We start from the raw sequence: 22,569 nt of genomic DNA, 5'->3' as shown, positions 1-22,569 counted from the left end.
CAGGAAGGCACAGTTTCTATACAGTTAAAAGCAGAGATATTGGTAAAGTGTTGTTTTGGCCGTTATGGTTTCAACATGGAGGTCAGACCATGCAGATATCAAAAGCTCACAGCCTATTCTCAGACTCAACATGGAGGTCAGACCATGCAGATATCAAAAGCTCACAGCCTATTCTCAGACTCATCTTTGGCTCGCGTAATCCAAGCTGATTCAACAGCTTAACCTCAGCTGAACCTAATTGGGCCATTATTACTACAGCTTTCTGATCTATTCTACAGTGATACAATGTTACTGTTGCATCAGTTAGTTGATATGATGATATCACATGACGCATTACCCCCCCCCCCCCCCCCCCCCCCCCCACACACGCCTTTTTATTTTTTTGTAAATGGGAAATAAATATATTTTCGCTATTAGTCATACAACAAAGTATAGAGGGCTTAAGTGGTTAAGCACATGCATCCATACAGTTGGTTAGTGGTTGAGCTACAGCACGTGCTCATCATGGTGCCCCAGTAAAGATAGGTTTCCTGGCAGCACAGTTAACCAGAGCAGAGAAACAGGCTGCAAACTAAAGGGGAGCCAACCAGAAATAGACCAGCAGGGTTGAGTTATTGGGGTCACCTTGCAAGGAGGAAAAAAAGAGAGAGAGAAAAAAAAAAACGAATCGCAAATTCCTCCCCGTGCTTTAAGGTGGTGCCACTTCCCCCGGCTCCCCTCTTCCTTCTCTGTCGACCTAATTACGCGCACATGCCCCCCCCCCCCCCCCCGGCATCGCGGCAGCCAGGCGTAGTTACCTGGGCTACTTCTCTCCCGTGGGTATCGCCCACTATATGCGAGTGATGGATACCGTGACTCCTGTACACTCCCCAACAGCAGCAGAGCTGGGAATTTGTTCCGCGGTTTGATGTGCTCCAATTTCTAATTTTGTAACTTATATCTCCACTGCCTCTCTCTCTCTCTCTCTCTGCAAGTCCCCAGCGCGAGGTAATGTCAGCCTCAAGAACAATGGCTCAAGTCGAGCTTTCGATTCCTGCTGGAAATCAGGCCGGTCAAAGGAGATATATAGCGTCGCTGACAGGCTGGAAAAATAGCATCTCCAAAAACTGTTACTTTTCCCCAAAATGGAAATATAAATAACCTCTATATTCCCCATAGATCCAATGTAGTCCCATGAAGCTCTTGTTAATACTTTTCATTGGTTCAATATTTCTAAAAACATCCACAGACACGGCCCACCATGGGGCAAAGTCCCTGCTCACCACCACGGAGGTTGTGTGTTCGAATTCCATTCGCATTCCAGTGAACACAATTGCCCCCAATTGGGAGAGGGGGGGGGGGGTGAGCCAGGCGGGGAGACTGCATGAATTTCTACGGGCTGGGGCAGCATCTGTCAGCCGGAAGTGTTGAGTGGGGGGGGGGGGGGGGGGAGGGGAGTAGGACGAAGGCCCTACGTCCTGGTAGGGGGATCCTGCAAGGGGCCAGCGAGGCGCTCCAATGTTGAAGCGCTGGGCCCTAGTGGTAAGAGGAAGGACTGCAGGCGGACCCGTGGATTCATGACGAGGAAACCCCCGTGCAGCATCTGGGCTTTAACATTGAGCTGCTCGGTTGCACTTCCGCATTTGACCTCCAAAATTTGGAGGTCAAATGCGGAAGTGCTCCCAAAAAGGCGGAAATAGACGGTCCCTCCGGCGGCTTCAAAACGCCACTGAGCAACGTCCACTGACATGAATAGCGGAGGGGGCGGAGCTTCACGCCAGTCTCTATCCTTTTAACCCATTCTGACCGGGCACCCATTTTGGTGTCGGCATCATGTTATGCTTTAGCTATTGAAAAATAGCAGATCTACAAGCTCGTATCGCGCCACCGAGTGGCGCGATACGAGCTTGTAGGTCTGCTATTTTTGAAAAATGTAAGAACGACTGACATTTTTAGAATCTGATCTCAGGTCAGAATGGGTTCATCAGACCAGTGTGTGTCCGGCGGAAACCTCATATGAATCTGATCTCAGGTCAGAATGGGTTAATACTCTATGGGGGCTCCTCACTGGCAGGTGAGTCAGTAGGACACGACAGTATGTCCTCCCAGTGGGGGCTCCTCACTGACAGGTGAGTCAGTAGGACACGACAGTATGTCCTCCCAGTGGGGGCTCCTCACTGACAGGTGAGTCAGTAGGACCGGACAGTATGTCCTCCCAGTGGGGGCTCCTCACTGACAGGTGAGTCAGTAGGACACGACAGTATGTCCTCCCAGTGGGGGCTCCTCACTGGCAGGTGAGTCAGTAGGACACGACAGTATGTCCTCCCAGTGGGGGCTCCTCACTGACAGGTGAGTCAGTAGGACACGACAGTATGTCCTCCCAGTGGGGGCTCCTCACTGGCAGGTGAGTCAGTAGGACACGACAGTATGTCCTCCCAGTGGGGGCTCCTCACTGGCAGGTGAGTCAGTAGGACACGACAGTATGTCCTCCCAGTGGGGGCTCCTCACTGGCAGGTGAGTCAGTAGGACACGACAGTATGTCCTCCCAGTGGGGGCTCCTCACTGACAGGTGAGTCAGTAGGACACGACAGTATGTCCTCCCAGTGGGGGCTCCTCACTGACAGGTGAGTCAGTAGGACACGACAGTATGTCCTCCCAGTGGGGGCTCCTCACTGGCAGGTGAGTCAGTAGGACACGACAGCAATGACAACACAGGAATGTGTGTGGGGAGCAATTAATTGAGAAAACAGGGGCTAAAAATAACTACTGTCAACTATAAAGAAAAAGAAAGAAAAAAGAAAAAAAAACTTTTTACATCTACAGTACAAGCTCCCAAATGTCAGTGTTGTCTTGCAAGCCTGTATAGATGAGCTATTTATGGCATTTGTGTTACTTTTTGCGTGACACCGTTGTACGACAAAGTGGGGCATTCGTTTACGAAGAAATGTTTTAAAAGTTGAACTATGGAGATACAAGGTTTCTGCCTGACAGCAACCATGATACGCTATTGGAGTAGCGTAGACGGAAGGACGTATCGCTGGAGTAGCGTAGACGGAAGGACGTATCGCTTACATTCTAAACGACGTTTGGCCGGTGTAAGACAGTTTGGTAGGGACGACTTCAAACCGGTGTAAGACAGTTTGGTAGGGACGACTTCAAACCGGTGTAAGACAGTTTGGTAGGGACGACTTCAAACCGGTGTAAGACAGTTTGGTAGGGACGACTTCAAACCGGTGTAAGACAGTTTGGTAGGGACGACTTCAAACCGGTGTAAGACAGTTTGGTAGGGACGACTTCAAACCGGTGTAAGACAGTTTGGTAGGGACGACTTCAAACCGGTGTAAGACAGTTTGGTAGGGACGACTTCAAACCGGTGTAAGACAGTTTGGTAGGGACGACTTCAAACCGGTGTAAGACAGTTTGGTAGGGACGACTTCAAACCGGTGTAAGACAGTTTGGTAGGGACGACTTCAAACCGGTGTAAGACAGTTTGGTAGGGACGACTTCAAACCGGTGTAAGACAGTTTGGTAGGGACGACTTCAAACCGGTGTAAGACAGTTTGGTAGGGACGACTTCAAACCGGTGTAAGACAGTTTGGTAGGGACGACTTCAAACCGGTGTAAGACAGTTTGGTAGGGACGACTTCAAACCGGTGTAAGACAGTTTGGTAGGGACGACTTCAAACCGGTGTAAGACAGTTTGGTAGGGACGACTTCAAACCGGTGTAAGACAGTTTGGTAGGGACGACTTCAAACCGGTGTAAGACAGTTTGGTAGGGACGACTTCAAACCGGTGTAAGACAGTTTGGTAGGGACGACTTCAAACCGGTGTAAGACAGTTTGGTAGGGACGACTTCAAACCGGTGTAAGACAGTTTGGTAGGGACGACTTCAAACCGGTGTAAGACAGTTTGGTAGGGACGACTTCAAACCGGTGTAAGACAGTTTGGTAGGGACGACTTCAAACCGGTGTAAGACAGTTTGGTAGGGACGACCTCAAACCGGTGTAAGACAGTTTGGTAGGGACGACTTCAAACCGGTGTAAGACAGTTTGGTAGGGACGACTTCAAACCGGTGTAAGACAGTTTGGTAGGGACGACTTCAAACCGGTGTAAGACAGTTTGGTAGGGACGACTTCAAACCGGTGTAAGACAGTTTGGTAGGGACGACTTCAAACCGGTGTAAGACAGTTTGGTAGGGACGACTTCAAACCGGTGTAAGACAGTTTGGTAGGGACGACTTCAAACCGGTGTAAGACAGTTTGGTAGGGACGACTTCAAACCGGTGTAAGACAGTTTGGTAGGGACGACTTCAAACCGGTGTAAGACAGTTTGGTAGGGACGACTTCAAACCGGTGTAAGACAGTTTGGTAGGGACGACTTCAAACCGGTGTAAGACAGTTTGGTAGGGACGACTTCAAACCGGTGTAAGACAGTTTGGTAGGGACGACTTCAAACCGGTGTAAGACAGTTTGGTAGGGACGACTTCAAACCGGTGTAAGACAGTTTGGTAGGGACGACTTCAAACCGGTGTAAGACAGTTTGGTAGGGACGACTTCAAACCGGTGTAAGACAGTTTGGTAGGGACGACTTCAAACCGGTGTAAGACAGTTTGGTAGGGACGACTTCAAACCGGTGTAAGACAGTTTGGTAGGGACGACTTCAAACCGGTGTAAGACAGTTTGGTAGGGACGACTTCAAACCGGTGTAAGACAGTTTGGTAGGGACGACTTCAAACCGGTGTAAGACAGTTTGGTAGGGACGACTTCAAACCGGTGTAAGACAGTTTGGTAGGGACGACTTCAAACCGGTGTAAGACAGTTTGGTAGGGACGACTTCAAACCGGTGTAAGACAGTTTGGTAGGGACGACTTCAAACCGGTGTAAGACAGTTTGGTAGGGACGACTTCAAACCGGTGTAAGACAGTTTGGTAGGGACGACTTCAAACCGGTGTAAGACAGTTTGGTAGGGACGACTTCAAACCGGTGTAAGACAGTTTGGTAGGGACGACTTCAAACCGGTGTAAGACAGTTTGGTAGGGACGACTTCAAACCGGTGTAAGACAGTTTGGTAGGGACGACTTCAAACCGGTGTAAGACAGTTTGGTAGGGACGACTTCAAACCGGTGTAAGACAGTTTGGTAGGGACGACTTCAAACCGGTGTAAGACAGTTTGGTAGGGACGACTTCAAACCGGTGTAAGACAGTTTGGTAGGGACGACTTCAAACCGGTGTAAGACAGTTTGGTAGGGACGACTTCAAACCGGTGTAAGACAGTTTGGTAGGGACGACTTCAAACCGGTGTAAGACAGTTTGGTAGGGACGACTTCAAACCGGTGTAAGACAGTTTGGTAGGGACGACTTCAAACCGGTGTAAGACAGTTTGGTAGGGACGACTTCAAAACGCACATAATTCCATTCCTGGCCATATTTCTACAGTTTCTCAGACTTGTATTTGCATTCAAACCGGAAAAAGCATCTGCGTATTTTTTTATTTGAGCTATTTGGCTATTCAAAAATAGCAGATCTACAAGCTCAGTGTGTCACTTCTTGCCACACTGCACTGCGAGCTTGTATATCGGCTATTTTTGAACATTTTTGAAAGATCTTGAAACTACTGGTTTAGAAGGCATTTGTAGAATCTGCCTCAGTTCTTAATGGCTTAAAATAATAAATAATAATAATGACAGTGTTTTTTGGGCTCAAATCCTCCCTCCCGTCTCTCCTCTATGGCGTGGCCTTCTCAGCTTCCCTACGGTCTGCCACTCTCGCTCTCTCTCTCTCGTTAAAAATAACAATATATGCGTGGAAGAAGGCCTTAGTGTAATGCTTAGGGTGTTTGCTTAATGGTTCTCCTATACCCACAAATCATTACCGTCTGCTTGGAGGGGGGGAACAAGGTTCTCCTCGGCTATCCCTAGGGAACCGATATTAATTATCTCTGCTGGGAGGACGGAATGAAAGAGTAAGTGGTTTGAATAGGCCTTTAATGCAGTGTGTACCGATGGACCCTGAGCGGGTGCAGTACTTAGTTTAGACAGGTTTTGGTTCAGACTAGTCATTGGTTAGACCAGTCATTAGTCCTGGTTTAGACTAGTCATTGGTTAGACCAGTCATTAGTCCTACAACTACAACCTATCTCAAAACCTCCCACGGGGCAGCACACCTAAACCTAACCTTAACCCATGTCTAACCAATGACTAGTCTAAACTATGTATGCACTATGAGCACACTTTGTGCCAAGGTATTTGCAAATAAGTGTTGGTGGTTAAAATGGCATCCTGCTCAGGTACCTGTTGGGCGAGGTTTGCCACATTGCACAACTGGAGAGCCTTAGAAAGGATTAAGACCAGATCACAGGAATGCATTTCAAAGTCATTAAGAATACTTTCCTGTGACCGACAACCTGCCTGGCTGACATAATACATAATACATAATAGAATACTTTTCTGTGACCGACAACCTGCCTGGCTGACATAATCAACCCTCATAACCTGTCATAACCGTCGTAACGTCACAACCTGCCTGGCCGACATAATCAACCCTCATAACCTGTCATAACCATCATAACGTCACAACCTGCCTGGCTGACATAATCAACCCTCATAACCGTCATAACCGTCATAACCATCATAACGTCACAACCTGCCTGGCCGACATAATCAACCCTCATAACCTGTCATAACCGTCATAACCGTCACAGCCTGCCTGGCTGACATAATCAACCCTCATAACCGTCATAACCGTCACAACCTGTCATAACGTCACAACCTGCCTGGCTGACATAATCAACCCTCATAACCTGTCATAACCGTCATAACCGTCACAGCCTGCCTGGCTGACATAATCAACCCTCATAACCTGTCATAACCATCATAACCTGTCATAACGTCACAACCTGCCTGGCCGACATAATCAACCCTCATAACCGTCATAACCGTCACAACCTGCCTGGCTGACATAATCAACCCTCATAACCTGTCATAACCATCATAACCTGTCATAACGTCACAACCTGCCTGGCTGACATAATCAACCCTCATAACCTGTCATAACCATCATAACCTGTCATAACGTCACAACCTGCCTGGCCGACATAATCAACCCTCATAACCGTCATAACCGTCACAACCTGCCTGGCTGACATAATCAACCCTCATAACCTGTCATAACCATCATAACCTGTCATAACGTCACAACCTGCCTGGCCGACATAATCAACCCTCATAACCGTCATAACCGTCACAACCTGCCTGGCCGACATAATCAACCCTCATAACCGTCATAACCTGTCATAACCTGTCATAACCGTCGTAACGTCACAACCTGCCTGGCCGACATAATCAACCCTCATAACCGTCATAACCGTCACAACCTGCCTGGCTGACATAATCAACCCTCATAACCGTCATAACCTGTCATAACCTGTCATAACCGTCGTAACGTCACAACCTGCCTGGCCGACATAATCAACCCTCATAACCGTCATAACCGTCACAACCTGCCTGGCTGACATAATCAACCCTCATAACCGTCATAACCTGTCATAACCTGTCATAACCGTCGTAACCGTCACAACCTGCCTGGCTGACATAATCAACCCTCATAACCTGTCATAACCGTCATAACGTGGGCGGCAAACCCCGCCCACCTGGTGCTCAAAGTAGGTTAACACGAACGGCATTAATTATTTGCAAATATCATTTCCACCGAGGGTTGACACGAAGCTAGTCCTTTGGGAACGGCCCTTCTGTTTTGGTATCAGAATTGATCGACACAGTATGGAGATTTGTCAAATGAGGTCACTTAATAATTGAGATTTTTCTTTAACTTATTTTCATTTTTTTTTATAAAACATGTTGGCGTATAACAAAAAAGAATAGTGACCTTCCAACAAAACAACAACAGAACTTAAATAAAAACAGAACTGATAGACGAGACCAATCCTTTAGGTGATTTTTTGGGGGAAAACAAATCAAAATATTGTGTTATCTTGCTAAATTAATCATTTGCGGCTCCCATCGTCAATTGCCGATATCAGAGAATAGCTTAATGTACAGCTTAAAGTACCAGCTAACACAGTATAGACAACCTAAAGGAGAGGTCAATTTAAACAAAGCCTTGGGCGACTACAAAATCTGTACACAGAATTTCAGCCTAATGTGTCTTTTCTGGACAGAAAAGCACAGCTATATATACTGTACATGTGAGAACAAAAGGGGTTATGAACCAATAAACTAAAGTCAGTGACCCGGTTACACTTACAAAAATAAGTTGTTAAACTAAAGAGGATTTTGTTAAGGGATCAGCTGTCGTACGAGGGAGCACCACTGTGTCCATGTTAAGGATGGGACGATGATGGTATCTTAAACCCACTAGAATTGGTAAAACGCACCAGTAAACGTACTTGATAGTCTTTTTTTTCCACTCTCTACCGTCCAAATCTCTGCCAAAAAAATATTTTTGGCAAACGTTCTGCCCCAGAATAGGGATGCTGGGGGTTCAACTGGTTAACAAAAGTGACACTTTAAGAGTTTTAAGCATTATCGCGATAGAGATTATCGCGATAATATCGTTAATCGCAATATTCTTTTGTAATATGTCATTGTCACATCGTCCCATCCCCACGTATGAGGGAGCAACACTGTGTCCTCGCTCAACCTCTACATCGTTGCTGTCGGACGGGCCTCGCAAGTCCAACACTTTTCAGGGAATGGAAAAAGAACAAATCGATCAAGTGTCGTTCGGTTCCATTCCATACTTTGCATTGGTCAGATTTTTATAAAACCAACAGACAAACTTAACCACTTTCAACGTGGCATCCCTCCCTAGATAGATAAAAGTAATAAACCCCTAGATTTGTTTTTTTAACTAGCAAAAATGGCAGATCTGCAAGCTCATGACACCTTGCGGTGTGATGTGTAATGAGCTTGTAGATTGGACATTTTTACTACTGTGCTCAACACTGTCATAAGATATTAAATATGGACATACGACGATTCTGTCCGACAGCAATGATTTTAAGACAGAGGCGACTGATGTACGTATGGGGGCATCAGAAAGAGTTTCACCTACAGTAAAAGTTTTGGATCAGTAATTTCTCAATGGGTCGCCCAAGCCTCCGTGTGATCTGGAGGGGTAAAATAAAACTACAACTACACACTTTTTTGCCCATGATGTCGTGAAAATGCATGTTGACAGCCTGGTCCACCGATTGTTCGGCCTCGAAAGTAATAAATCCAAAACCTAGCCAACGACGAAGAGTGAATCAAGGTAGCAGGGAGGGGGGGGGGGGGGGGGGGGAGTTGTGACAACACAAGATGAAGAACAGTATTGGGATTCAGCAAAGTTAGGATCCATCAAGACTCGAGCTAGAGGCTCCCAGGGTTCAGATGATGTCGCAGGCTTTTTTTTAGAGGACAACACAAGTCTTTAAAACTTAAAACTTAAAGCACAGATGTTTGTTTTGTTTGTTTTGTGCTTACATACCGCACAGCAGAATACTGCGCATGGCACGCAAATAAAAAAAGAGAATGCCTCTTCACATCTAGAAGACTACTGCCTTAGAGGTTCACAGGCAACAAATTGGACCAATGGCACGCCGTGTTACTTCATGCGGTTTCATCCAAACCCCGCCTTGATTAGTCCCGTGGAATATTGCTGTGCAGCACACACTGGCAGCAGCCAACTGGTTAATGCATAACAAAAATATGGAGAAACAGAAATTGTACAATGCCTAAAGCTTTCTCCAAGCTTTCCCAAATTTGCTATCAGACTTTGAGTCAGCCGGGATTAAGCCTAAAATGGAAAGAAATTACAATATTGCTCACAACAGCAGCACAAAGATATAGGCCATTTCATTGGTTTAATTGGCACAAAGATATAGGCCATTTCATTGGTTATAGATATAGGTATAATTGGTTATAGATATAGGCCATTTCATTGGTTTCCAAATGTGCTTGGCGGTGCTTATGTTGCTGTAAGAGTTGATATGGTGAATGGACAAAGTTCTCATCAGAAAGACACAAAATGTGGTCTGGATCCACACTTCCAAATCCAAATGATCTCATACTAGACTTGCTACAGCTTGTGGTCTAGTGATCATATAAAGAGGCATTTCACCAGTACAGACACCAGTACAGACACCAGTACAGACACCAGAAATGACATTTGTCCCAAATGTTCCGCGTCACTAAGCAGCTCAGTAGCCTTCCGGTTAGAGTGTCTGCCCTGTCATAACAAAGACATGTAAAAACTCAGACCCAATGCCTCGCTGCTTGGCACTCAGCGTCCAGTGTTGGATTGGGGGTAAGGCCTTAAGGCGACATACCAGAGTCATGTCCAGGAGGTGTAAGTACATCATGGCTGGAGGATGTACTTTTTTTCCATCAAGCTGCCTCACACTACAGAAACAGGAGACAGGCTCCTGAACTATGGGCCTCATGGCACGGTCTGGAACCGTTGGTTCCCAAGGTAACTACATGCGTCTCACTTCCATTAGTTATTTGATAGTAAATCTTGGTTTTGATAGCCCCTTAAAAGCCCAAAATCACTGTACCGATTATATAAAGCAAGCTTAGTAATTTGAAACGTATAGCTTCCCCGCAGCATCGCTCGGCGAGGTTTGAGGCCACGCTAGTTTGATCAATCCACTGAGCTGTATATGGTAGTGGATACTATATGGAGAGTTCATCCCTGAGAGGACAAATGAGTGACGGGTTTCGTCACGACGCTTAATAGTTTTTGGCCTATGGGTGACGTTATGTGGAGCATAAATCTGTTGAGGGGGAATACCCTTTTAACTAGTCATGATTAACCACAGCTGAGGATCCAGTGGGCCACTTCATCCTGACTATCAATTACGGCCAACGGGAGGCTATTCAGAGCAGCAAAGCGTTCTGCGGAACAAAGTGAACCACTGCAGTGATCCACTTTCAATTGGACTCACTTTTCTCCGTGGCAGAACTGGGTTGTGAGCACATCTCCACTTGGGGAGCTAACCTGATTCCAATTAAGTGTCCTGTGAGAGAGAGAGCTGAGAGAGTTTTTTGAAACATTCAAATATCAGGCCAGGCATTCCCAAGGCCTCGCAAACTACTATTAATATCATCAATCAATGACCCGTCCTTAATCGGATTTTTAAAAATAAGATTGGCCCGTTTACGACTTTGACACGTCTCACCGAAGCCCCGATTCCAACTTCGGCACAACGGCATCGTTACCGCCGAAAGTACAACGGCATCGCTACCGCCGAAGGTACAACGGCATCGCTACCGCCGAAGGTACAACGGCCTCGTTACCGCCGAAGGTACAACGGCATCGCTACCGCCGAAAGTACAACGGCATCGTTACCGCCGAAAGTACAACGGCATCGCTACCGCCGAAGGTACAACGGCATCGCTACCGCCGAAAGTACAACGGCATCGTTACCGCCGAAAGTACAACGGCATCGCTACCGCCGAAGGTACAACGGCATCGCTACCGCCGAAAGTACAACGGCATCGTTACCGCCGAAAGTACAACGGCATCGTTACCGCCGAAAGTACAACGGCATCGTTACCGCCGAAGGTACAACGGCATCGTTACCGCCGAAAGTACAACGGCATCGTTACCGCCGAAGGTACAACGGCATCGTTACCGCCGAAAGTACAACGGCATCGCTACCGCCGAAAGTACCATAGTCGACAACAGACCTACAAGCTCTCAACCCGTTACACCGTGTGACACCGCTGTGCGACAGAGCGTGAATTAAGACATTACACTGATAATACACCATTGCCACACGCTGTTAACGTGAAGATCTGTTCTTGTCAGCAAGTGTCTAAATTCAGCTATACCCTGTATGTTGTGCTATAATGTACAGCTACAATTGTGTTTGTAGATCTACAAAAACATTTTTTTCCATTTGATGAGCAAAGTAGAATCAAGACTTTGATCCAGTTTCTTTCATGATGGAACTTTGTAAACACCACATTTATTTTACCAATATATCTAGACATATTAGTTTTTTTCCGTTTCGTTTTGGGGAGTGGGGGGGGGGTCCTTTTTGCATCTGGCCTGTACCTCTGTGATACCAGTCAATGCACAATAACCTACAGGAGAAAAGACAAATCTTAAAAAAGACACGGTTAATCACATTCAAACCATTCACAAGGAGAAGGGGACAGAAAAAGAAAAAGTAGAAAAAGGCTTACTTACAAAAATACTTAACTCTCTACATATGGGAAAACACACACACTATGCCATTTATATCAATTAAGTCTACGTGTGACAATAAAGAAAACTTATTCAAATGTTGAAAGTCTAATGATTTTTTAGGAAAAGAATATTAAAGTGTTTATAGTACCATCTAATCATACGATTTAAGTAATGGTCGTTACCGCCCGGTGTAATACATCATGTTAAACTCCAATGACAAACTATTCCAGTTTTATCCCAAAAGAAAACCCCGAAAGGGCGTTGAGGGGAAGCAGTAGGGCACATGGCCGCTGCGTGAGAGGAGATGAGACACAGAGGCCCTGCTGCTGGTTCAGACGTTTAGCGTAAGTATGAACCATGTGCTCCCTCTGAGCACCGAGGACCCGTGTGCGAATCCGGCTTTGTGTCATGTCTCGCATGGCTCCCTCCCTTCTATCTGACCTCTATTTCCACTCTCTCTACACACTGCAACCTAGTCAGGCAAAATAAATGTTAACGATTGTCGACATATCTAGTCCAACCGATCAGTCCATCTTTGACCGTCAAGGAACAGGTAGCTCATCGTTTCGCACATGCTCTTAGCCGAATGACAAACCATATACTCTTAATATATAGTCATAATATGTTATACATAGGCCTACTCTTGGGTGAACTTTCGGCGAAGAGATTTGGTGTTGAGGGGGGAGGAGAAAAAAAAAAGTGGGCCAATCTTCACAGTTCACTTAGGTATTGAAAGACAAATGGCTAATTAATGTGTTAATTATTCTAAATATCTTCACTGAAATGAAATGCAGAATGTTATGCTAATGTCTGCATTTAAAACTGAAAAAGCTGTCTCAGATCTTATCTTATTTATCCCATTTTGGGCAGGAACCCGTTTTGGTGTTAGCATTACTGTACGTTGTGCTTTAGCTATTGAAAAATAGCAGATCTACAAGCTCATAGCGCGCCACCGAGTGGCGCGCTATGAGCTTGTAGGTCTGCCATTTTTGAAGAATCGAAGAGCGACTGACATAGAAGACATTTTTAGAATCTGATCTCAGGTCAGAATGAAAACTGTCAGGATGTAGAAGACATTTTTAGAATCTGATCTCAGGTCAGAATGAGTTATGCAGCCATCATCATCTAGTATGAATGACGATAAGGCAGCTTGTCGGCAACAAGCGTCTGCCTACAGCAGGGGTGCCCACACTTTTTGGACCCGAGAGCTACTTTCAAAATGACCAGCTCAACATGATCTACCCACCAAAAACATAATAATACCCTTGCTGAAAATGGCTTTGGAATAGCGGCGCTGGCATTATATTTAAGACAAATGCACTTGGAATGGGAAAGGGGAGAAATTAAATAGGTGGAGTTTTTTTGTTTTTTTTTCATTTGTAATCTACTGACATTTTGTTCGCAGCGACACGCTTGAAAACAAAGTATTGCATTGAGCAGACAGGCCCCAGTCAATCAATCAAGTCAACTTAATTCTAGTGGCAGATGCCACTAGATGTTTTTAGATTAAATATTCTTTAGGGGCATGTCATGTGATCTACCTGCACAGCCAATCGCAATCTACCTTTTGGGCACCCCTGGCCTACAGGGACGAGGTCAGAACAACTTCATTCTCAACATCAACAAGCCGAGTGTGGCGAAAACGGCGTTGCAGCCAAAATGGGACAATTTCCTCTGCGTACACATCGACGAGGTCTTCAAATGGGACACACATCCTCAGGGCTGTTCCTGTTACAACTGCACCGTCGAAAGCATCCTGTTGGGCAAGGTCACCTCCTGGCATCATGGGACCTTCACCACCACCTCCAATGGAAATCAGTACATAATGTCACCTCCTGGCATCATGGGACCTTCACCACCACCTCCAATGGAAATCAGTACATAATGTCACCTCCTGGCATCATGGGACCTTCACCACCACCTCCAATGGAAATCAGTACATAATGTCACCTCCTGGCATCATGGGACCTTCACCACCACCTCCAATGGAAATCAGTACATAATGTCACCTCCTGGCATCATGGGACCTTCACCACCACCTCGAATGGAAATCAGTACATAATGTCACCTCCTGGCATCATGGGACCTTCACCACCACCTCCAATGGAAATCAGTACATAATGTCACCTCCTGGCATCATGGGACCTTCACCACCACCTCCAATGGAAATCAGTACATAATGTCACCTCCTGGCATCATGGGACCTTCACCACCACCTCCAATGGAAATCAGTACATAATGTCACCTCCTGGCATCATGGGACCTTCACCACCACCTCCAATGGAAATCAGTACATAATGTCACCTCCTGGCATCATGGGACCTTCACCACCACCTCGAATGGAAATCAGTACATAATGTCACCTCCTGGCATCATGGGACCTTCACCACCACCTCCAATGGAAATCAGTACACAATGTCACCTCCTGGCATCATGGGACCTTCACCACCACCTCCAATGGAAATCAGTACACAATGTCACCTCCTGGCATCATGGGACCTTCACCACCACCTCGAATGGAAATCAGTACATAATGTCACCTCCTGGCATCATGGGACCTTCACCACCACCTCCAATGGAAATCAGTACGTTGAGAGAGGTGGTGAGATTCCCTCCCTCCAGGAATTGTTCGAGAAGTGATGCGTCGTCACTGCTAAGCGAATCACAGAGGACACTCGGCAACCCGGCCAACAACCTGGTCATGCCACTATAATAGCCGACCACAGCCAGGGAAGCTCTGCTTTTGTATATAAAGAGCCAGAACTAGATTTCTTACAGCTCGTACGGAAAATAATTTCACTCGCTTTTTTTACACGCATAAAACCTGTGATGTGACAATAAGATTGACGTTGTTGAACAATCAGCATGGCAAATGCAGTTCATGTATAATTCCAGATTATGGCATGTAATTATGGCCACTACAACGTCACAGATGGAATAATAAAAACAGCTGATGCAAAAAATAAAAAACTGAATGAAACTGGGACTAATTCTGTCCCACAAGGTCGTGAAAGGACACGGTCATGTTCCACGTACCAACATGCCTGCATGATGACCAAGGCTCAGGTCATCTTGTCTACGTTAAAGTCCAGTGCAACCTATAGTGCACAGACCATATGCTTCCGGCAAGCGCGAGGTCCCGGGTTCGAATCCGACTCCTGTGTCACACATCTCTCCTCTCCTCTTTCTGCCCATGGTTCCCTGTCTGTCTCGCTACGCTGACCTATCTGACTGAAATATAAAATGCCAAAAATAAAATCCTGAAAAATTACGAACGAGATGTTCCCAGCCGATATGACTCGCAACATTACATTATCTGAGTTTCTATTAGGGGGGGCGGGGGGCTGTCATTGGGTCAGAACAGTTTGTCATGAGAGTTTAAGATGGTGAAGGAATGGACAGGGGGTGGGGTGGGTGTTTGGAGGGGGGGAGGGGGTGGTTGAAGAACAGGATCAGCTTTTACCTCGGGGCCTCTGCTTCTCTGCATCATAGATCATAACCACCTCTGTGACCTTCAACAGAACAAAAGAAAACACCGGCTCCATTTAGAATACATCTGTTCATTCATTATTTGCAGTCTCACTTCGGACTCCTCAAGCTCATAGTACTTATAGCTGCGAGATTTGCCGCGCACCCCCCGAAAATAGTCAAATCTACAATTTCACGTTTGGCTATTTTCGGCAACGCGCATCCCCAAGTACAAAACAGGCACCAACTAGAAAAAGTGCCCTTCCGGGCACAGGTCTCCACCAGGTTATCCACAGATCCGTGCAGTTAGAGGTAAAAACACTTTTTGGCCAGTTATAGCGCCACCTTGAGGCTGAGTTGAAATTGTTCATGTGGCATTTCGTCCATTTCGTCCTCGGCCTAGTGGGAATGTGGGTGCACAATTTCACGGAAATCACGCGATGTGTTCATGATTTGCAGCATTTTGTTTGAAACTGAGCACTCCTGTGAACTTTGGAAGCCAATCTTAACCAATCAGGATGGAGTCTGATAAATCTGAAAGACCCGTTTCGTTGAATGGCTCTAGAGAGACTGTGTACCAATTTGCGTGATGTTTGGACAAAATCTGTAGGTGTACTGTGCAAAAACGTGTTTTGCACAAAGCGGCCTCCTGGTGGCGCTATAACAGGCCGTTCTGGAAAGTTTGGGGCAGAGGTTCATGGTTGGCATCCAGGGAGTGTGTGTGCAAAATATGGCATTGAAAAACTTGTTTGGCACAAAGCGGCCTCCTGGTGGCGCTATAACAGGCCGTTCTGGAAAGTTTGGGGCAGAGGTTCATGGTTGGCATCCAGGGAGTGTGTGTGCAAAATATGGCATCGAACGGGTTAACGGTGGCCGAGATTAGCTGTTCACGGACACACACACACACGGACACACACACGGACGGACGGACGGAGTGCAAAACATACTCTCTTCCCATGCCTTCGGCCTGGTGGAGACAATAAACCGTCCGCTGGTTTTTACCTAGACGGTATGACACCGCCTATTATTGTAACGATTGACCCTGCTCAATGTCACAGGCACTCAGGCATTGGCTCTTTATAATGAAGTGAACAGACGTGAACGTTAATGGCAGCCCAGGCGATACTCACCACTCCAAACCTATTGAAATAGTCCCTGAGCTCCGGCTCGCCACAGTTATGAGGGATCCCGCCGACAAATATCTTCTTTGATTTATTGCTATCGGCTTTGCTGCCCTTCTGCAAGACACAACGGGAAGGGATGGATTTCAGGGTCGTGGTATTAAAAAAATCACACATGTGTGAACTGAGTGGTGCAATTCCCCCCCCCCCCCCCCCCCCCCTCTCTCTCTCTCTCTATCTCTCTCTCTCATTAGAGTCACTACCTCTCTCACTCTCTCTCATTAGAGTCACTACCCCTCTCACTGTTTCTGGCGCCCCCTACTGCTATTTTTAAGTCACATACTCATGCTCACACAGACACACAAACAAGTACGAGACAGACACACACACAGACACACACACAGACACACAAACACGTACGAGGACATTGCAAGCTGGTTGTAGGAGTGGTTGCACCACTCAAAAAAAAGGGATTACAATGGAATGGACACCCTCAACTCTGAGAGTGTACAAATGGAACCACATGGACCATTATTTCAGGGTTGTGCATAAAAAAGGGGATTTACAATGGAATGGACACCCTGAACTCTGAGAGTGTACAAATGGAACCACATGGACCATTATTTCAGGGTTGTGCCTAAAAAAGGGGATTTACAATGGAATGGACACCCTCAACTCTGAGAGTGTACAAATGGAACCACATGGACCATTATTTTCAGGGTTGTGCATAAAAAAGGGGATTTACAATGGAATGGACACCCTCAACTCTGAGAGTGTACAAATGGAACCAAATGGACCATTATTTCAGGGTTGTGCATAAAAAAGGGGATTTACAATGGAATGGACACCCTCAACTCTGAGAGTGTACAAATGGAACCAAATGGACCATTATTTCAGGGCTGTGCATAAAAAAGGGGATTTACAATGGAATGGACACCCTCAACTCTGAGAGTGTACAAATGGAACCACATGGACCATTATTTCAGGGTTGTGCATAAAAAGGGGATTTACAATGGAATGGACACCCTGAACTCTGAGAGTGTACAAATGAAAGAAAAAAACATTGACCCGTAAGGGTCTATTTTGGTTCCATTTGTACACTCTCAGAGTTAACCCATTCTGACCGGGCACCCATTTTGGTGTTGGCATCATGTCGTGCTTTAGCTATTGAAAAATAGCAGATCTACAAGCTCATATCGCGCCACCGAGTGGCGCGATACGAGCTTGTAGGTCTGCTATTTTTGCAAAAAATCGAAGAACGACTGACATTTTTAGAATCTGATCTCAGGTCAGAATGGGTTCATCAGACCAGTGTGTGTCCGGCGGGAACCTGGTATGAATCTGATCTCAGGTCAGAATGGGTTAAAATGAACACTGAGGATTTGCACTGTGGAGGCACTTAGCCATCATCTCTAGTCAGACAGTAGAAGCAGGGGAAATTAGGTTGTCCTCTTGCCCTGGGGTATAATTCTTAACATGTCATGTCAATGCAAACACTGGCCTCCACGGAGAGGCTGGTACAATCCACTTAATTCTGAATTACTGGGCGTTTCGCCACCCCTGTGTATACGTCTGCGCTGCGCTCATGCACCATATAGGCCTGTAGAAGTGCTTACACCATCAATAACTTTAAAAGAACTGCGTGTGTCTTCCATTTCCTCAGTAATAAGAAAAAGGAAAGACGTACAAAGGAATTAATGTAACTAGATGTCAGCGAACGCTGTCCCTTTGGTAGAGACAAAGAGGGCCTCATTCACAAAGAATAATATATAAATAAATAAAACCTTCTTACGACATAAATCTTGAGCTTATATAGCCAATAATGTGATTTAACAACATGCTACATTAAAGCCACAATCAGGAGCCTGAATTGATTTTATTGCCATGATGTATACTATGTACGTTGTGTGTGTGTGTGTGTGTGTGTGTGTGTGTGTGTGTGTGTGTGTGTGTGTGTGTGTGTGTGTGTGTGTGTGTGTGTGTGTTGCCCCGGAGAGACTCCTGGAAAATGATTGTACGATTACATGTAGGTCAAAGACAAAGGACATTTTTTACAGATGAAGGATTGGGGTTTCTGTGTGACACGTGGGGCAGAAACTAGAGTAGAACCTCAGGAAGGAGACAAGGAGGAGACACTGACGGCTAGTACAGCCCTTCATCAAACAGAGGACAAACATAGCCGGAGACTCCACTACTCCACGGTACAGAAAGAACGCACTGCTAGTCCTTACCCAGCCCTCCTTGCTTCGGGATTTTTCAGGTTGCATTCCTCTGGGAGTACATGGCTTGGGGTCAATCTGACAGAAATGAAGAGGAGGGAGGGAAGGAAGAAAGAAAGAAAGAAAGAAAGAAAGAAAGAAAGAAAGAAAGAAAGAAAGGACACATTTGACCTCAGAGCTGAATGAAAAGCACCTTGAAATGCTCTTCCTTGCAACCAATCCGATGCATTAGCCCGACTCACGTGGTACAAGCGAGGGAAACATATACACACTGCCGGATGACATGCATTCATTAAGTGCACGGCAAATAAAATTTTATGTCCTTCATTGCCTCTGCCAACAGAGAAATGGAAGCAATATTTCATTTATGGTGCATAGACATTATAGTGGGATCATTGTGCTGGGAGTAAATCATAATTTGCTCATTCATTATTACTGCTTCCGTAGTGCTGTGGTGTAGCTCGGCGAAAAGAACCGCTTATCGGGTTAACTACGCATTGCGTTGCATCGAGACGCATTGTTAGCCTGAAAATCTGTTATATTCGGCAAGTGACAGTCGTGTGACGGAGTATAAATTTAGTTTATACTAAACAATGTCTTGTTTCCAGCAGATCACCTCTGAAGAAAACGTTTAAGAAAATAACTAATTTACTAATTCATGATATGAAAAATCTGTATAATCTGCTGTAGCAGCACTGTTGCCTATATGCATATTTACAATAGCAATATTTATTATTTATATCTCTATCAGAATAGTTTTTACCAACACTAAGAACTTATTGAAATGAGGAAGAAACCCTTATTCATGTGGATTCTCTACTTTAGCATACTCACATTTCTGCCATCTAGATTATGTGGTTTGGTCTCCAACACTGTCCGGACACAGTTGGGGTCTTTGAATTTGACAAAGCCAAAGCCCCGCGACTGGTTTGTGGTTTTGTCCTTCATGATGACACAGTCGACTACCTCTCCATACTGTGAGAAGTAGTTTCTCAGTGTTTCTGATGGAAAGAGAAAGAGAATAATCATGGAGCAGTGTTTCATCTACCGCAGGGAGGGGGTTTTCAACAGGTGGTCCGTGGACCACTGGTGGAGCGTGAAGTTATTGCATGTGGTCCCTGACCATTCCATTCCTTTAGTAAATGTAGCAAAGTGAAGATTTTCTTCCACGGAACAGTGGACCAAACTTTTGTGCACTGTTTCCGTGGAAGTGTGTCAATGTTGTCAGTTAAAGGAGTTAGAATCTCAAGAAGTGTAAGTGTGATTGAGTCATCATTATTTAGGAAATGTGCCCATATAATCAGTCCATCAGTACTGTAGTTAAACCTTAATCAGTTCACCTGAGTTGAATGGAAGGTTGGATACAGTAAGAGAATGGAATAATAAGGGCCTAGGAATAGATCATTTTATTTTATTATTTTTGTTAAATAATGCCTGGGCTTGATATACATTGTTGTTTTGCATGTAGTATCGTGCAATGAATTAAATCAAGCCCTTAACAAACAGTCATGATTTAATTCATATTTTCTTACATTTGATGGACTTTTGAAATACTGTATTATTTAACAAATACTGCAATACATTTATAAAGGCATTTTATTGATATTTTAACCCATTCTGACCGGGCACCCATTTTGGTGTCAGCATCATGTTATGCTTTAGCTATTGAAAAATAGCAGATCTACAAGCTCATATCGCGCCACCGAGTGGCGCGATACGAGCTTGTAGGTCTGCTATTTTTGAAAAATCGAAGACACTTTTAGAATCTGATCTCAGGTCAGAATGGGTTAATAATGAAACTGTCAGGATGTAATAGACATTTTTAGAATCTGATCTCAGGTCAGAATGGGTTAAAACATGTTCCCATGGCCCACTTGCAGGCCAATTATGCCATGGGCCACTAGTACTACGTACTAGACCATCGTTTGAGAAATAGTGGCATGTATAGACATGGGATACGTTGCATAGCAAGTATGCACAATTAAATCATAGCCCATATCCCATCCCAAAATAGCAGTTGTGCGCCCAGGTTGATTCTTAGTCAGAGTGGCGGTCCCTGGTTCACACTCTACCAGAACAAGAACCCTTACGATTATTGCTAGAGAAAATGCGAGCTTAAAATGACATCTTACCCCATTAAAACTCAATGAAATGTTGTCCTAATGTTAATGAATTTCAGGGTTTTTTTACGATGAAGTATCCAACGAAAGTCATTTTACACAGAGATTTAACACTGCAACCTGCACCCAGGCCATTACTGGAACAAAGAAGAGGCCAGATGATGGACTAACACTAAAAATACCACAGCTACATACAATGACAAAGGAGACCCGCATGTACGCTCTAACGACCATTGGTTGAATCTTGGGGTAACATTAGTGGGTATTGCAGATTATTTCAAGGTACAGTTGCTCCACATCAAGGATAAGAGTTGAGAGACACTCCTCTAGAACAAACAAGAGCTGTCATCACCACCACCGACACACCATTAATTTATTTAATGCCCATACACGCCCTCGGAGGCAAGGCATGCAAGTTTCGACAAACGAGGGAGTCATCATCGGGGCTTTTCACATCACTGCAAAACCCTGGGGCTTCAGTCCAAAGAAACAAGTCCAGATACACATTACACACACACACACACACACACACACACACACACACACACACACACACACACACGCTGTAGCTACTGATCCGTCAAAAGAGACACACGCCATCCAATCACGCATGACTTAGGGAAGGGACTCTGATGGCCCAGGGGTTTTGTCCAGACAAACACTCATCCCTGGTTTGGTTTTGAATGGCCTACTACAATGTGCCAAGACTGCAGTCTCCCTGACGATGATGACGGCGGCGCCTCTGCTGAAGTATGAATGAGTACGTCTTTCAATAGGAATAGTAGTATGCCTGAGAGCTGGTCCTTGAAGTTGCGACCGCATGCACATTGTGTCGAGCATCTGTGCAGCTCACACTGTGCATTTAGGTGGCTGGTGGCTGTATTTCAAACCCGACAGCTATTTATTTACCAGGCAGAGTGACATTAGGATAGAGAATAGAGCCTCCAAATGAGTAGTGGTCTCTCGTCTACATACAGACTGGAAGAGAAGACCAGCCTCCATTAGTTTACCAACAGCTGCTAGCCTGCAAGTCACCTTGCTCTTTTATACCAGCATCTACGAACAGGTTAGCCAAGTCTGCCAACCTGTCACTCCAGGTGAACTGCCACCCGGAAATACTCTTTCACGCCACTATATAACTCCTAAATATATATATTTATCACATATCCATTAGGTTAATAACCATGTAGTAGTCAAATATCCTTGTATAGTTACAACCATGATGTGGTTAAAACAATGTCGTTATAATTGACTGATTGAATTTATTTGGCGAGCACATCAACACTTGCATGTGCTGACAACAACAACAACACACAATATCAACAATCAACAACAACAACAACAACAACACACAATATCAACAACAACAACAACAACACACAATATCACGAGGATTAAAATGCAAAAAAGCCCTAAGGCTTAGTTCCACTGTGAACAATCACAATATAAAACCACAACCACATATAA

The 22,569-nt window shown here is 45.3% G+C and overlaps 1 protein-coding gene and 1 long non-coding RNA gene across 3 annotated transcripts in view; both read right to left on the bottom strand.

The window, feature by feature from the left end:
- Positions 1-22,569, bottom strand: part of dazap1 (DAZ associated protein 1) — a 51,402-nt gene that overhangs the window by 25,680 nt on the left and 3,153 nt on the right. For both annotated transcript variants that reach the window (XM_083767803.1, XM_083767804.1), the window contains exons 3-7: positions 19,817-19,983; positions 18,995-19,060; positions 16,773-16,880; positions 15,638-15,686; positions 9,140-9,222 (exon numbers count right to left, since the gene is read on the bottom strand). In XM_083767803.1, coding sequence (XP_083623929.1) covers positions 9,140-9,222; positions 15,638-15,686; positions 16,773-16,880; positions 18,995-19,060; positions 19,817-19,983 — 473 coding nt within the window. The remainder of the gene's footprint in view (positions 1-9,139; positions 9,223-15,637; positions 15,687-16,772; positions 16,881-18,994; positions 19,061-19,816; positions 19,984-22,569) is intronic.
- On the bottom strand, positions 6,261-8,159 carry LOC310860378. The gene is made up of 3 exons (XR_014569374.1): positions 7,597-8,159; positions 6,437-6,462; positions 6,261-6,382 (listed from the first exon to the last, which is right to left on the bottom strand). It is a non-coding gene; the product is annotated as an uncharacterized lncRNA (long non-coding RNA).

The sequence above is a fragment of the Protomyctophum parallelum genome, assembly GCF_964188405.1.
Source record: "Protomyctophum parallelum genome assembly, chromosome: 6".
Taxonomy (NCBI): domain Eukaryota; kingdom Metazoa; phylum Chordata; class Actinopteri; order Myctophiformes; family Myctophidae; genus Protomyctophum; species Protomyctophum parallelum.
The sequence above is the reverse complement of the archived record's forward strand: the minus strand, read 5'-3'. Positions and strand labels throughout refer to the sequence as shown.